The 14949-nt window shown below is 44.8% G+C and overlaps 1 protein-coding gene across 1 annotated transcript in view; it reads right to left on the bottom strand.

Annotated features, from left to right (window-relative positions):
- SENP6 (SUMO specific peptidase 6) overlaps positions 1-14949 on the bottom strand; it is a 344871-nt gene that overhangs the window by 36921 nt on the left and 293001 nt on the right. Inside the window, 4 exon segments of the mRNA XM_030199054.1 lie at positions 13667-13711; positions 13714-13876; positions 13878-13937; positions 13939-14101. Of these exon segments, the coding sequence (XP_030054914.1) occupies positions 13667-13711; positions 13714-13876; positions 13878-13937; positions 13939-14101 (431 nt within the window).

Raw genomic sequence — 14949 nt, 5'->3', positions numbered from 1 at the left:
GGGCCTTCATTTAGCATGCCTTCATATGTTGCTGGAGCTCCTTCCACCACCTCCACTTCATCTATCACAAATATCTTCTCTTCTCCTGTATTTCCAATTGCTGTACTCTTCCCTTCTCACCAATGGCTCAATGCCTCCCTCTGCTGCACCTCTCCCTTGTACCACACCTCTGTCTCATCATCAAAAAACAATGATCTGTAATACTGTAGTAACTAGCCAAAGATAGAGACTTTTGTTCAGCACACCAAGGGCTGCTATTACTAAGCGGCGGTAAGCCCAACGCCAGTTTACCACTCGCGATAAAAGAAGTACTGCCGGGCTACCAAAGCTCAGCAGTACTTCCCACCCCTAGTGCACCATCATTTCCGGCGCTACAAAAATGTATTTATTTTTGTAGTGCCGGAGTGAACCCGGCAGTAATCCGGTTCCCGCTGGGTTAATGTGGGAGCCTTTACTGCTACCTCAATGGGTGGCAGTAAGGGTTCCCCCCTGAAATGGCTGCGCGGCAAGTGCTTTACTTGCTGCACGGCCATTTCCTGCAGAAAGACGAGACTTCCCTTTTACCAGGTGTGGTAAAAGGGGGCCTAGGCGTGCATGTAAAACTTCCGCCAATGCCAGCGCTGGCCCCTTTTTGTCACAGCTTGGTAAAAGTGGTCCCAAATCTCTTAGGAAGCTCTGCCGTTAGAGATAAGAACATAAGAGTAGCTATATTGGGTCAGAACAATGGTCCATCTAGCCCAGTATCCAACAGTGGCCAAGCCAGGTCACAAGTACCTAGCAGAAACCCAAATCATGACAACATTCCATGCTACAAATCCCAGGCAAGCAGTTGCTTCCCTATGTCTGTATCAATAGCAGACTATAAGAACATAAGAGTAGCCACACTGGGTCAGACCAATGGTCCATCTAGCCCAGTATCCTGTTTTCCAAACGGTGGCTTAAGCCAGGTCACAAGTACTTGACAGAAACCCAAATCGTGGCAATACTCCATACTACAAATCCCAGGGCAAGCAGTTGCTTCCTATGTCTGTCTCAATAGACATTTCATCCAGGAATTTGTCCAAACCTTTTTTAAACCTAGATACGCTAACTGCTGTTACCACATCTTCCGGCAAAGAGTTCCAGAGCTTAACTATTCGTTGAGTGAAAAAATATTTCCTCATGTAACTTTCTCGCGTGTCCCCTAGTCTTTGTACTTTTGGAACAACTAAAAAATCGATTTACTTCTACTCGTTCTACACCACTCAGGATTTTGTAGACGTCAATCATATCTCCCCTCATCCGTCTCTTTTCCAAGCTGAAGCAGAAGAGCCCTAACCTCTTTAGCCTTTCCTCATACAAGAGGAGTTCCATCCCCTTTATCATTTTGGTCGCTCTTCTTTGAACCTTTTCTAATTCTGTATCTTTTTTGAGATATGGTGACCAGAATTGAATGCAATACTCAAGGTGTGGATGCACCATGGATCGATACAAAGGCATTATAGCATTTTCGTCTTATTCACCATCCCTATCCTAATAATTCCTAGCATCCTATTTGTTTTTTGGCCATCGCCGCACACTGAGCAGAAGATTTCAGCGTATTATCTACGACAACCAGATCTTTCTCTTGAGCGCCAACCCGCAAGGTGGACCCAAACACCAGGTAACTATGATTCAAATTATTCTTTCCAACATGTATCACCTTGCATTTGTCCACATTAAATTTTATCTGCCATTTGGACGCCCAGTCTTCCAATTTCCTAAGGCCTCCTCCTTCAACCTCCAACTGAGCTCCACCACCCGTACTGACCATTCTGGCCACTGTCTTGACCTCATCCTCTCTTCTACCTGCTCACCCTCTAATTTCTGCGCCTCAGCTCTTCCTCTCTCTGACCACCACCTGATCACCTTCACACTTCATCACCCTTCCCCCTCAGTTCCGCCCAACACTAACCACTACTTCCAGGAATCTCCAAGCTGTTGACCCTTCCACCTTATCCTCTAGTATCTCTGATCTCCTCCCTTCCATCATGTCCTCTGAGTATGTAGACAAGGCTGTCTCCACATACAATGCCACTCTCTCCTCTGCTCTGGATGCCCTTGCACCGTCCATCTCCTGTCCTACAAGGCGTACTAATCCCCAGCCCTGGCTGACCCCTTGCACCTGATACCTTCGCTCCTGCGCCCGATTGGCTGAACGCCTCTGGAGGAAATCTCACACCCATACTGATTTCATTCATTTCAAATTCATGCTATCCTGCTTCCAGTCCTCCCTATTCCTCGCAAAACAGGACTATTACACCCAACTGGCTAATTCCCTCAGCTCTAACTCCCTCCTCAAAGTGCCCTCCGCCCCCACCCCCCTCACTCTCTCCTCAATCACTGGCTGACTATTTCCGCAACAAGGTGCAGAAGATCAACCTCGAATTCACCACCAAACCATCTCCTCCTCTTCACCCTATAACCCACTCCCCTCAACCAACCAACCCAGGCCTCCTTCTCCTCTTTTCCTGATATCACCGAAGAGGAAACCGCCCATCTCCTCTCCTCCTCGAAATGCACCAAACCATCTCCTCCTCTTCACCCTATAACCCACTCCCTCAACCAACCAACCCAGGCCGCCTTCTCCTCTTTTCCTGATAGCACCGAAGAGGAAACCGGCCATCTCCTCTCCTCCTCGAAATGCACCACCTGTTCCTCAGACCCCATCCCCACCAACTTACTTAACTCCATCACTCCTACTGTCACCCCCCCCCATCTGTCATATCCTCAACCTCTCTCTCTCCACTGCAACTGTCCCTGACACCTTCAAACATGCTGTAGTCACACCACTCCTCAAAAAACCATCACTTGACCCTACTTGTCCCTCCAACTACCGCCCCATCTCCCTCCTACCCTTCCTCTCCAAGATACTTGAACACGCCATTCACAGCCGCTGCCTTTTCTCTCCTCTCATGCCATCCTCGATCCGCTTCAATCCGGCTTTCGCCCCCTACACTCAACAGAAACGGCACTATCTAAAGTCTGCAATGACCTGTTCCTTGCCAAATCCAAAGGTCACTACTCCATCCTCATCCTCCTCGACCTATCCGCCACTTTTGACACTGTCAATCACAGCCTACTTCTCGCCACACTGTCCTCATTTGGGTTCCAGGGCTCTGTCCTCTCCTGGTTCTCCTCTTATCTCTCCCACCGTACCTTCAGAGTACATTCTCATGGTTCTTCCTCCACCCCCATCCCACTCTCTGTTGGAGTTCCTCAGGAATCTGTCCTTGGACCCCTCCTTTTTTCAATGTACTCCTCTTCCCTGGGCTCCCTAATCTCCTCTCATGGTTTCCAATATCATCTTTATGCTGATGACACCCAGCTTTCTCTCTCCACACCAGACATCACTGCAGAAACCCAGACCAAAGTATCGGCCTGCTTATCCGACATTGCTGCCTGGATGTCCAACCGCCACTTGAAACTGAACATGGCCAAGACCGAGCTCATTGTCTTCCCTCCCAAACCCACTACTCCTCTCCCTCCACTCTCTATCTCAGTCGATAACACCCTCATCGTTCCCGTCTCATCTGCCTACAACCTCAGAGTCATCTTCGACTCCTCCCTCTCCTTCTCTGCGCATATCCAGCAGATTGCCAAGACCTGTCGCTTCTTCCTCTATAACATTAGCAAAATTCACCCTTTCCTCTCTGAACACACCACCCGAACTCTCATCCACTCTCTCATTACCTTTCGCCTTGACTACTGCAACCTACTCTTCACTGGCCTCCCACTTTGCCATCTATCCCCCCTTCAGTCCGTTTAGAACTCTGCTGCACGTCTTATCTTCCGCCTGGACCGATATACTCATATCACCCCTCTCCTCAAGTCACTTCACTGGCTTCCGATCAGGTACCGCATACAGTTCAAGCTTCTCCTATTAACCTACAAGTGCACTCGATCTGCAGCCCCTCCTTACCTCTCTACCCTCATCTCCCCTTATGTTCCTACTCGTAACCTCCGCTCTCAAGACAAATCCCTCCTTTCAGTACCCTTCTCCACCACCGCCAACTCCAGGCTTCGCCCTTTCTGCCTCGCCTCACCCCATGCCTGGAATAGACTCCCTGAGCCCATATGCCAGGCCCCCTCCCTGCCCATCTTCAAAGCCTTGCTCAAAGCCCACCTCTTCAATGTCGCCTTCGGCACCTAACCACCATACTTCTATTCAGGAAATCTTGACTGCCCCCACTTGACACTTCGCCCATTAGATTGTAAGCTCTTTTGAGCAGGGACTGTCCTTTTGTTAAACTGTACAGCGCTGCGTAACCCTAGTAGCGCTCTAGAAATGTTAAGTAGTAGTAGTAGTCTTCCTGCAATATTTCACAGTCCGCATGTGTTTTAACAACCTTGAATAGTTTTGTATCATATGCAAATTTGATCTCCTCACTCGTCATTCCGATTTCCATGTCATTGATAAATATGTTAAATAGTACCGATCCCAGTACAGATCCCTGCGGCACTCCACTGTTCACCCTCCTCCACTGAGAAAAATGACCATTTAACCCTACCTCTGTTTTCTGTCCAATAAACAATTCCTAATCTACACCAGAACCTTGCCTCCTATCCCATGACTCTTTAATTTTCTCAGGAGTCTCTCATGAGGAACTTTATCAAAAGCTTTCTGAAAATCTAGATACTACATCAACCGGCTCACCTTTATGTCCAGGAACATGTCCAAACCATTTTTAAACCCAGAAATGCTAACCACTGTTACCACATCTTCCGGCAAAGAGGTCCAGAGCTTAACTATTCGTTGAGTGAAAAATATTTCTTCTTATTAGTTTTAAAAGTATTTCCATGTAACTTCCTTGAGTGTCCCCTAGTCATAGTAACATAGTTGATGACGGCAGATAATGACCTGTACGGCCCATCCAGTCTGCCCAACAAGATAAACTCATTACATATGGTATGCGATACTATGTATACCTGGTCTTGATTTATCCTTGCCATATTTCTACTTTTTCTACACCACTCAGGATTTTGTAGACTTCAATCATATCCCCGCTCCTCCATCTCTTTTCCTAGCTGAAGAGCCCTAACTTCTTTATCTTTCCTCATATGAGAGGAGGTCCATCTCTTTTATCATTTTGGTCACTCTTCTTTGAACATTTTCTAATTCTGCTATATCTTTTCTGAGATTCGGCAACCAGAACTGAAACTGATGTATACCACTGGATGGACAGAAGCAGGAAGACCCATAGGAAAAAGAAGAAAAAGGTTTCCTTCATCAATTCATCTAGTGAGTCGTCTGATGACGGAGGAGCAACACCACAGACGGAAAAAGGAAGTGTTAATTTAGATAATGACAATGTAGCCTCTTTAGAAGGGGGCACAACAATGCAATACAAGCAGCATCAGGTCGGGGGGGGGGGGGGGGTCCAGTATCAGGCAGACCCAAGAGGCACAACAAGAAAAGTTAAATGTGGTTTTTAACTTGTCCTCTAAAGTATTGACTGAGGATCAAATTTCAGTGATGTAATTTAGTCTGTCCTTTGTTCCTTCTATCCCTTTTGACTCATATAGTACTAGATTACAGGAATCTTGAGGGTCGAAGGGAATGAGGATTGTCATTGTCCAGTACGATCACTGGATATTCTGTGTTCCTGGGTGTGGGGATTTAAGTTGGATCGGTGGGATAGGCCTTTCTGAAGAGGTTGGTTTTTAGTGGTTTCCTGAAGTTTAGGTGATTGTGGATTGTTTTCACTGTTTTTGGGAGTCCATTCCATAGTTGTGTGTTTATGTAAGAGAAGCTGGATGCGTAATTTGTTTTGTATTTAAGTCCTTTGCAATTTGGGTAATGTAGGTTTAGGTATGATTGTGATGATCCTATTCTGTTTCTGTTTGGTAGATCTATGAGGTCTGTCATATATCCTGGGACTACGCCGTAGATAATTTTGTGGACCAAGGTGCAGATTTTGAAGGTGATCTGTTCTTTGATTGGGAGCCAGTGCAGCTTTTCTCGAAGGGGTTTAGCACTTTCGAATTAAGTTTTACCGTATATTAGTCTGGCTGCTGTGTTTTGGGCCGTCTGGAATTTTTTTAGGAGTTGTTCTTTACATCCCGCAAAGATTCCGTTATAGTAATCTGCATGGCTTAGGACTATTGATTGTATTAGGTTTCTAAAGGTTTCCCTGGGAAAGAAAGGTTTTATTTCGTTTGAGTTTCCACATTGACTATAACATTTTCTTTATTACGGTGTTTACTTGGCTCTCGAGATTAAGGTGCACTACCCAAACCACATTTGCAGATCATGCTTGGCAGATGAAATATAGTTCTACACAAAGAAAATATCCCCTAAGGTAGTGCATAAGGCACTGAAGACAGCATATAATGCAGAGAGAGAGAGTGGCTGCTTCACTCTGGACCTCACTCTGACGATGTTACTATGTTTTAATCATAGCTGGGATGAAGGCTCTAGTGAGCAACAAAGTCACTTAAAGTGTAATAAATGTATTACATAAGTATTGCCATACTGGGACAGACCGAAGGTCCATCAAGCCCAGCATCCTGTTTCCAACAGTGGCCAATCCAGGTCACAAATACCTGGTAAGATTTCAAAACAGTACAATATATTTTATGCTGCTTATTCTAGAAATAAGCAGTGGTTTATCCCCAAGTCCATTTTAGTAATGGCTTGTGGACTTTTCTTTTGGGAAACCATCCAAACCTTTTTTAAACCCCGCTAACTGCTTTTACTACATTCCAGAATTCCAGAGCTTAATTACACGTTGAGTGATGAAATCTTTTCTCTGATTCGTTTTAAATTTACTACTTTGTAGCTTCATCGCATGCCCCCCTAGTCCTAGTATTTTTTGGAAAGAGTAAACAAGCGATTCACATCTACCCTTTCCACTCCACTCATTATTTAATAGACCTCTATCATATCTCCCCCTCAGCCATCTTTTCTCCAAGCTGAAGAGCTCTAGCTGATTTAGCCTTTCCTCATAGGGGAAGTCATCCCATCCCCTTTATCATTTTCGTCGCCCTTCTCTGTACCTTTTCTAATACCACAATGTCTTTTTTGAGATGCGGAGACCAGAACTGAACACAATATTCGCGGCACAGTTGCACCATGGAGCAATACAAATGCATTATAACGTCCTCATTTTTGTCTTCCATTCCTTTCCTAATAATACCTAACATTCTATATGCTTTCTTAGCCACTGCTGCACACTGACAGAGGGTTTCAATGTGTGATCTGACACCTAGATTCTATTCCTGGTTGGCAACGCCTAATGTGGAAACTCACATTACATAGCTATAGTTTGTGTTCCTCTTTCCCACATACATCACTTTGCACTTGCTCACATTAAACCTCATCTGACATTTTGATGCCCAGTCTCCCAGTAATTTTTCACAATCCTCTTGCGATTTAAAAACTTTGAATAATTTTGTGTTGTCAGCAAATTTAATTACCTCACTATTTCGATCATTTATAAATATGTTAAAAAGCAGTGGTCCCAGAACAGACCCTCCCTCTGGGGAGCTCCACTATCTACCTTCTCCATTGAGAATACTGACCATCTAACCCTAATCTGTTTCTATATTTTAACCAGTTTTTTACCCACAATAGTACACTACCTCCTAATTGAAGCTGATGCTGTAACTATCCCTAGCACTCAAACAATAGTATTTGCGTTCTAGAACCGACAGTGAAACACAGCAGATAGTTTTTATTATATGCAACCTGTGTAATAAATGGTACATTGGGCAGACTAAAAGACCAGTTAAATTACACATAGCTCAAAATCTGAGTAATCAGCAAGCAGGTTCCCCCCTGGCAGATCACTGATTATGTTTTAAATATGAGATTAATGAGTTAAGATTTATTGTGCTGAGGCATGTCAGATCACCAAGAGGAGGTGATATTTCAGAGACATTGATTAGAATAGAAAAACAAATGGTCTATATGTGGTAGACAGGAGAGGATCCATTGTGAGGTATTTAAGTGGATGATGTGCTATAGCTGATGGTTCCTGCACGTTGGTTAATCTCAGTTGTGAGGCTGCCACTTTGGGGGTGTATATCCTGGGTTAGTGGTTGTGCAGAAATGTTTTGATATGTATTTGAAATAATGATTAATGTTTATGTATTGTTATAAGGGTGCTATTATGGTGATATGTGCATATGTATTTTTCAGCTTGGACTCCTGATGACGCTATATTTTAGCAAAACATACATATGTGTTGCGTCCAGTCCTGTTGGATTTCAGTTGGACACTCTTGCATGTTCCCTGGACCATGGAGCTTTTATTTTGATGCACTGCAAACTGGGATTTTTCTTTTGAAGACTTGCTGTGCACTGAATGGTATGCTCCTCCATTTGTCCTAACAGGGTTTCTGTACGCTCAGCTTCCTGGCATTTTTGCTGGAGGAAACATGGTCTCTGGATAAAGCCAGAATGATCTGAAACTTTATGGCAGAACTGAAAGCGGAGTTGGCTCTGTGACAAGCAATGTTTGTGGCTTCTTGTACAAGTATGCTGCCCTGGAATAAAGAAAGCTGAATGATGCTAATTGTATCTTCTCCTGAATTTTTGTCTCTATGGTACTTGAGGACATGTGGTTGGGGTGGTCTGTACTTTATGTTATATCTGTTTTTAGTTTCTTTTGTATCAAAATAAAGAATGTGCTTATTATTAGAATACTAGTAAAAAAAGGCCCGTTTCTGTTAGAAATGAAACGGGCGCTAGCAAGGTTTTCCTCGAAGTGTATGTTTCAGAAAGAGTGTGTGTGAGAGATGGAGCGTGTGTGTCAGAGAGAGAATGTGTGAGCGAGACAGAGTGTGTGTGTTTGTGTGAGAGAGAGAATGTGTGTGAGAGAGACCGTGTTTGTTTTTCTGTGTGACACTGTGTGAGAGAGAGAGAGGGACAAAGACAGTAACATAGTAACATAGTAGATGACGGCAGAAAAAAGACCTGCATGGTCCATCCAGTCTGCCCAACAAGACAAACTCATATGTGTATACCTTACCTTGATTTGTACCTGCTTTTTTCAGGGCACAGACCGTACAAGTCTGCCCAGCAGTATTTCCCGCCTCCCAACCACCAGTCCCGCCTCCCATCACCAGCTCTGGCACAGACCGTATAAGTCTGCCCTCCACTATCCTCGCCTCCCAACCACCAACCTCTCTTCCCCCACCTGCTCCGCCACCCAATTTCGGCTAAGCTTCTGAGGATCCATTCCTACTGCACAGGATTCCTTTATGCATATCCCACGCATGTTTGAATTCCGTTACCGTTTTCATCTCCACCACCTCCCGTGGGAGGGCATTCAAAGCATCCACCACCCTCTCTGTGAAAAAATACTTCCTGACATCTTTCCTGAGTCTGCCCCCCTTCAATCTCATTTCATGTCCTCTCGTTCTACCGCCTTCCCATCTCCGGAAAAGATTTGTTTGCGGATTAATACCTTTCAAGTATTTGAACGTCTGTATCATATCACCCCTGTTCCTCCTTTCCTCCAGGGTATACAGTGAGTGTGTGAGTGAGAGTGTATGTGAGAGACAGAGTGACTGCGTGTGTGGTGTGAGGAACCCCCTCTCCCCTGCCCCCTTGCAGCCAGGCATGTGCAGCGACCCTCCTCTCCCCGTGTTCCCTCTGCAGCCACCCATGTCCAGCATCCCCCTGCAGCCACCCATGTCCATCAACTCTCCTCTCCCCCTGCTGCGTCCTTCCTGTCTCCCCTCTCCCCCTATGGCCACCCATGTGGTCTCAGGACCTCACCATCCCTCCTCTCCCCCTGCAGGCACGCATGTGCAGCGTCCCTCCTCTGTCCCCTGTCCCCCCTGCAGCCAGCCATGTCCAGCGACCCATCTGTTCCCCTGCCCCCCCTGCAGCTACCCATGTCCAGCGACCCTCCTCTACTGTGCAGCAACACATGTCTGAGGACGCTCCTCTCCTTTTTCCCTGGTCCACCCCTGTGGCCAGCCATATCCATCGACCCACCTGTCCCCCCTGATGACCAGCAACCCTTCTGTCCCCCTGCCCGCCCTGCAGTGTCCGTCCTGTATCCCCTGTCCCCCCTGCAGGCACCCATGTGGTGTGTGTGGAGCCCCATCCCCATCTCCCTGTTCCCCCCCCCCCTGCAGCCACCCATGTCCAGCGACCCTCCCCTCCCCCTGCTTCCTTGCAGCCACTTATGTCCAGCGAGACCCCCCCTCTCCCCCGGCGCAGCACCCAAAGAAATCCCCTTGTCCCCCCCTTCGCGCATCACCCGACCCCCCCACTGCGGCGCATCGACCCCCTCGCCACCCGCTAATACAAACTCTGTCTGGCGGCTTGCTGCTTCTGCTATTCAGCAGCAGCAGCCCGTACATAAAGAAAAGCAAAAAAACAAACAAACAAAAACAAATCCTCCTAAAACGCACCTCCGTTGAGAAGCATCTCACATTGGCTGAAGTCTCAGCATGCGCTCCTCCTCTGCCCTCTGACGTCTCGGCGTTTCTCCGGGGTCTTCCGGCAGGGACACTGACGTTGAGGGGAGAGGAGGAGCGGCTGCAGAGACGTCAGCCAATGGTGAGATGGTTCTCCACTGAGGTGCGTTTTAGGAGGTTGTTTTTTTTTTTTTTTGTTTTCTTTATGTACGGGCTGCTGCTGCTGAATAGAAGCAGCAGCAACCGCGGGACAGTTTGTATTAGCGGTCGCGAGTGGCGAGGCGGTCGATGGGGAGGGGGAGGAGGGCTTGGTGAAGCGGCGGGGGAAAGGGTTGGGTGATGCGGCGAGGAGGGGCTTTGTGATGCCCCGTAGCACGGGTTGTTGTGGCGATGCGGCGGCGGGGGGGGGGGGGGGGGGGGGTTGGGGGTGGCTTTGGTGGTCGTGTGGTTGGGGAGTTTGCCAGCAGTCTGTAGCGATTCCTAGGCAGGGGGAGGAGTAGGTCCCAACGTCATGACGTTGTGATGCGAGGGGCGGGGCAGAGAGACATGGTGAGTTGGATGGCTTCACCACCATGAACTGACGAACTGTTTAGGGATTTTGCAGATGGCTTCAGCAGGTTGTCTTCAGAATGTTGAGGTAGCGTTTTTGTACAGATGGGGCGTGGCTGAGAGCGGGTCTATGAGTGAGGGTGACTGGTCCTAGCCTACGAAGACTACAGGATTTTTGTGCTTCTCTACCTTGGAGTGAGCTTCAGAACGTTAGAGGTGGGATTTATTAATATAGATGGTTAGATTGATAATAGAGTCTGAGATCATAAACCATTCCAGTGTTAAACTTAGTATAGGTAGCAGTAGCATACATTAGTAGCAATAACTTTTCTTCACTCCCCTTTTCCAGGAGATATCCCTAAGTCCCATCCAAGTTTCCTCTGGTAACAGCACAGAGCTGAAAGTCACCAACTCAGAGTTCTTTTACAGGCTACACCAGGGGTAGGACAAATGTGGCCCACCTGACATTTATTTTATGTGGCCTACAAGACCATGGAAAGTATATAGAGAAAACACTATTAACCCAAGTTTTGTCATTTTTAAATACTGTATTTTGCAAATATTTACAGAATAACCACTCTATTCAGTTTTTTCATTACATTTAGTTAAATTTGTACTTCTATCACAGGTCTATGGAGCTCTGTGCATGTTCAGTTCTTACATTATGTAACTTTACAGCGTGCAAGGGATGGTACTGACATTGATGAGGCCATGTATAAAGGTGCCCACCCCTAGGGCTAGACACCAAAACAAAAATCAAAAATTATCACACACAGGGCTTTGTCCCTTGGCATGACCTTTTTTTACTGAAATTTCCTAGATTATGTCCAGCAGGGGAAAAGACTATACTTTTCTGGACCCTTTACACTTGGAGAAGTTAATTCAAGCTCATGAAGCTGTATCGGGGTTGTGTTGTCTGCCTGATGTTTTGACATGAGGAAGTAAATTGGTTTGGGAGGCATTGTAGGTAAGAAAAATATATGAGAGGGTTAGGCTAGGATGTAGAGGGGGGGGGGGGGGGGTTCCTCCTTCCTCTTTATGTTTTCTTTCTTAGTGTTCTCTCCTTCAGATGTTTCTTTCTTTCTTTTTTCAATGGCAGGGTCAAATAATAGAATTACTGTTAAGTTTTGCTAATTACTCTGTCATTTATGGAAAATCCTGGTTAGTATATTTAATTTTTTTTCTTTTGAAAACCTATTGAAAATTCTTAATAATAATATAATAATAAAGTCACACACAAAAATAAAGCCATAGTGAAAAGCAGATTTTTGTGAGATGTAAAAAACAGTGATTTAGATGGAAGTGGCAAAATATTGTGTTTTACTGCCGCTTAATGTAATGTAGGCATAACTAACCTAAAGTAACTCAGTATCACGTTAGTAACTCCAGAAGTAAATGAATAATGCAACGTGCTATCAACCTTGCAAGCTGTGTTGTTGTCCCTGGGAGTATCAGGCCACTAACGCACAGTCCGATTCTCCTAATGACATTTTAAATGGGCCAGCGCTTAATGAACTGAAGTGCAGGACTGCCCCTCCCCCCCCACCCAGCAAAGACCTCTAGACTTGTTCCAGTGGGGTGGGGTATCTTACAATCTCCAGATACTACCAAGAAAACTCCCCATCTTACAAGAACAGACCCCAGGAGCCCTTCAAAGATCTCCCCCAGGACCTATTGAGAGAGTTCCCTGGTATCTGTTGGGGCAGGAGCAATCACCAGTCACTGTTGCCACAACAAGCTCCGGTTCAAAATGGCACCAGCTGACTCTTAGCAATAATCTTGCTGTATTACCACTAGGGGGCCAGGCTAAAGTACCACTAGACTACTGCTGGAGGTCATCAGGAGCCATTTTCAACCCGCAGCCTGATGTGTTAGGGGTAGCTATAGATCACGGATTTCTCCTGCCCCAGCTGCTAGAAATCAGGGGTGTGGAATTAGAGGATGTCTGTCAAAGGATCTTCAATTTTATAACAACCAGGCCCTTTAAAATGTCCCTGAGAGTATCAGGCAACATTTAGGCCTGAGTTTAGAGTTTAATGTGGATTGAGAGGCAAACATGCTTTATTCCCTTCATGCACATTAGTACTGCCCCCTCCCCCCTCCACCCCAAAGTGCTGAAGGGTTAGTTTAGCTTGGTGTGCTTATCAAGACCTATTGGTTTGCTGTGGTTTGCTGTAAGCTGCTGGTCTTCTCTACTTTCTAGATACTGTTTCCATCTATGCTAATATATATTTACACAGTAATATCAGCTCTGCAAACAGCTAGCATTCAGTACCCATCCTGAGACTGCTATTTTCATGGAAAGAAAACACAGTTAGCCTTTAACAATGTTTGTTTTCTAGCTTACATATTTGATCCTTATTTCTGTTAATACCTGCAAACTTGACAGCAGGTGAGTAACTTTGCACGCCTGTGGTCAAAATCTTGTAATTATACTATGCAAAGAAAAATATATTTAATCCCACACAAATAAATCTGTTTGTATGTCCATTATTGACTTTAACCTTTAAAAAAGGAAACCTTTTACTCAATATCACACAAGCAGCACTAAATTTCAACAAAAATGTCCAGAGTCATATACAAATTCTTTTAAACTGAAACACAGCAAGGAAAACTTTAAAGTAAATAAAAAAAACACAACATTATTCATACAAATTTTTCTTTGAAATTTCTTTTGTTCACAATTTTTTAAGTAAAGCTAAGATAAATACCAAGATACATACCATTAGGCTTTGTAAGAATTCTAGTGTTGCTCTGCATGCCATTTCATCTTTAGTCCTAAGATCAGCTTTCTGTATTACAGATTCTACCATCCCAACTTCTGCTTCCCACCCATCTTCCTCTGTTTTATTAAAGTTATGCTTTCCAGTGCAAGGGCTTCTTCTGAGCCCTGGTGAGTCACTGTTCTCAATAGCACTGTTTGCCTCAGGTACCACAGATGAGCTGCCTTCTGAATGGTGTTCTTTTCAAAATGGATTTGGCAGGAGAGCTTTGTAACACTAATGTCTAACTCATTTTGTGACAAAGGACAGCTGTCACTGTTTTCAGTGGTTGAGCTCTCAGCTGGTGTTGCTGCATTTCCTTGGTAGTAAGGATTTGGTTCATATACAGGCTTTTCTAAGCCAGGAAAACAAATCACAGCCAAAAACCAGTGGGCTCTGCAAAGGTAAGAAACAAGTTTAAAATGATTCAAAACAGGGCTTTCTAAAATAAGCATCTTCATGCACATTATCTACATATTAACACCTATACTAATGATTTGAAAGATTAAAAGTTTTAAACAAGCATTACATTTTTTTTTCTTACATGAAAGTGTAAAATGAACCAACAGAATTAATGAAAATTGGGGAAAAAAGTCAAACGAATCTGAATAAGTAGGTTGAGAGAGACTATTAAGCTGTACTCGACACCCATGCCATTAGACTCAAAAGTATAATGTAAGCCCCCATCAATTTGATCCACCCTATCACTGCAATATAATTAGAACCCTGGAATGACCATGTCCATTGGTTATCTTCTTCCACCAGGTTTCAGAGATGCCTATTATATCTAACCTTTTCATTTAGTGCTATATATTCTAACTCTCACATCATATTTTTAAGGCTTCTTCTATAAATTCGGTGTGTAGTTTCTTATGTCTAACATGAAACAGAGGATTTGTACCTCTTATAATAGTAGAACTTCCTGTATGAAAAGTTCTGACATCTGCAGAAGGTAGCTGTGGTTTTTCATACTGCCCACAGTTCCTCTGACTTTCTCACACACAAAAAAATGATTTCCTATACAGCATGGGTTCTCAACTCTGTCCTCTGGACACAACCAGCCAGTCACATTTTCAGGATGCCCACAATGAAAATGCATGCAAATTTATCTCATACATATTTCATTGTGGATATCCTGAAAACCAGCCTGGCACGGTCAAGGACTGCCATATCAGACAGTTTCTAATTAACATTCATGAAGTCCTAAAGCACAAATCCATGTTAGCTTTCATGCAGGAATTACT

Source organism: Microcaecilia unicolor, chromosome 3 (genome assembly GCF_901765095.1).
Source record: "Microcaecilia unicolor chromosome 3, aMicUni1.1, whole genome shotgun sequence".
NCBI classification, from domain to species: domain Eukaryota; kingdom Metazoa; phylum Chordata; class Amphibia; order Gymnophiona; family Siphonopidae; genus Microcaecilia; species Microcaecilia unicolor.
The sequence above is the reverse complement of the archived record's forward strand: the minus strand, read 5'-3'. Positions and strand labels throughout refer to the sequence as shown.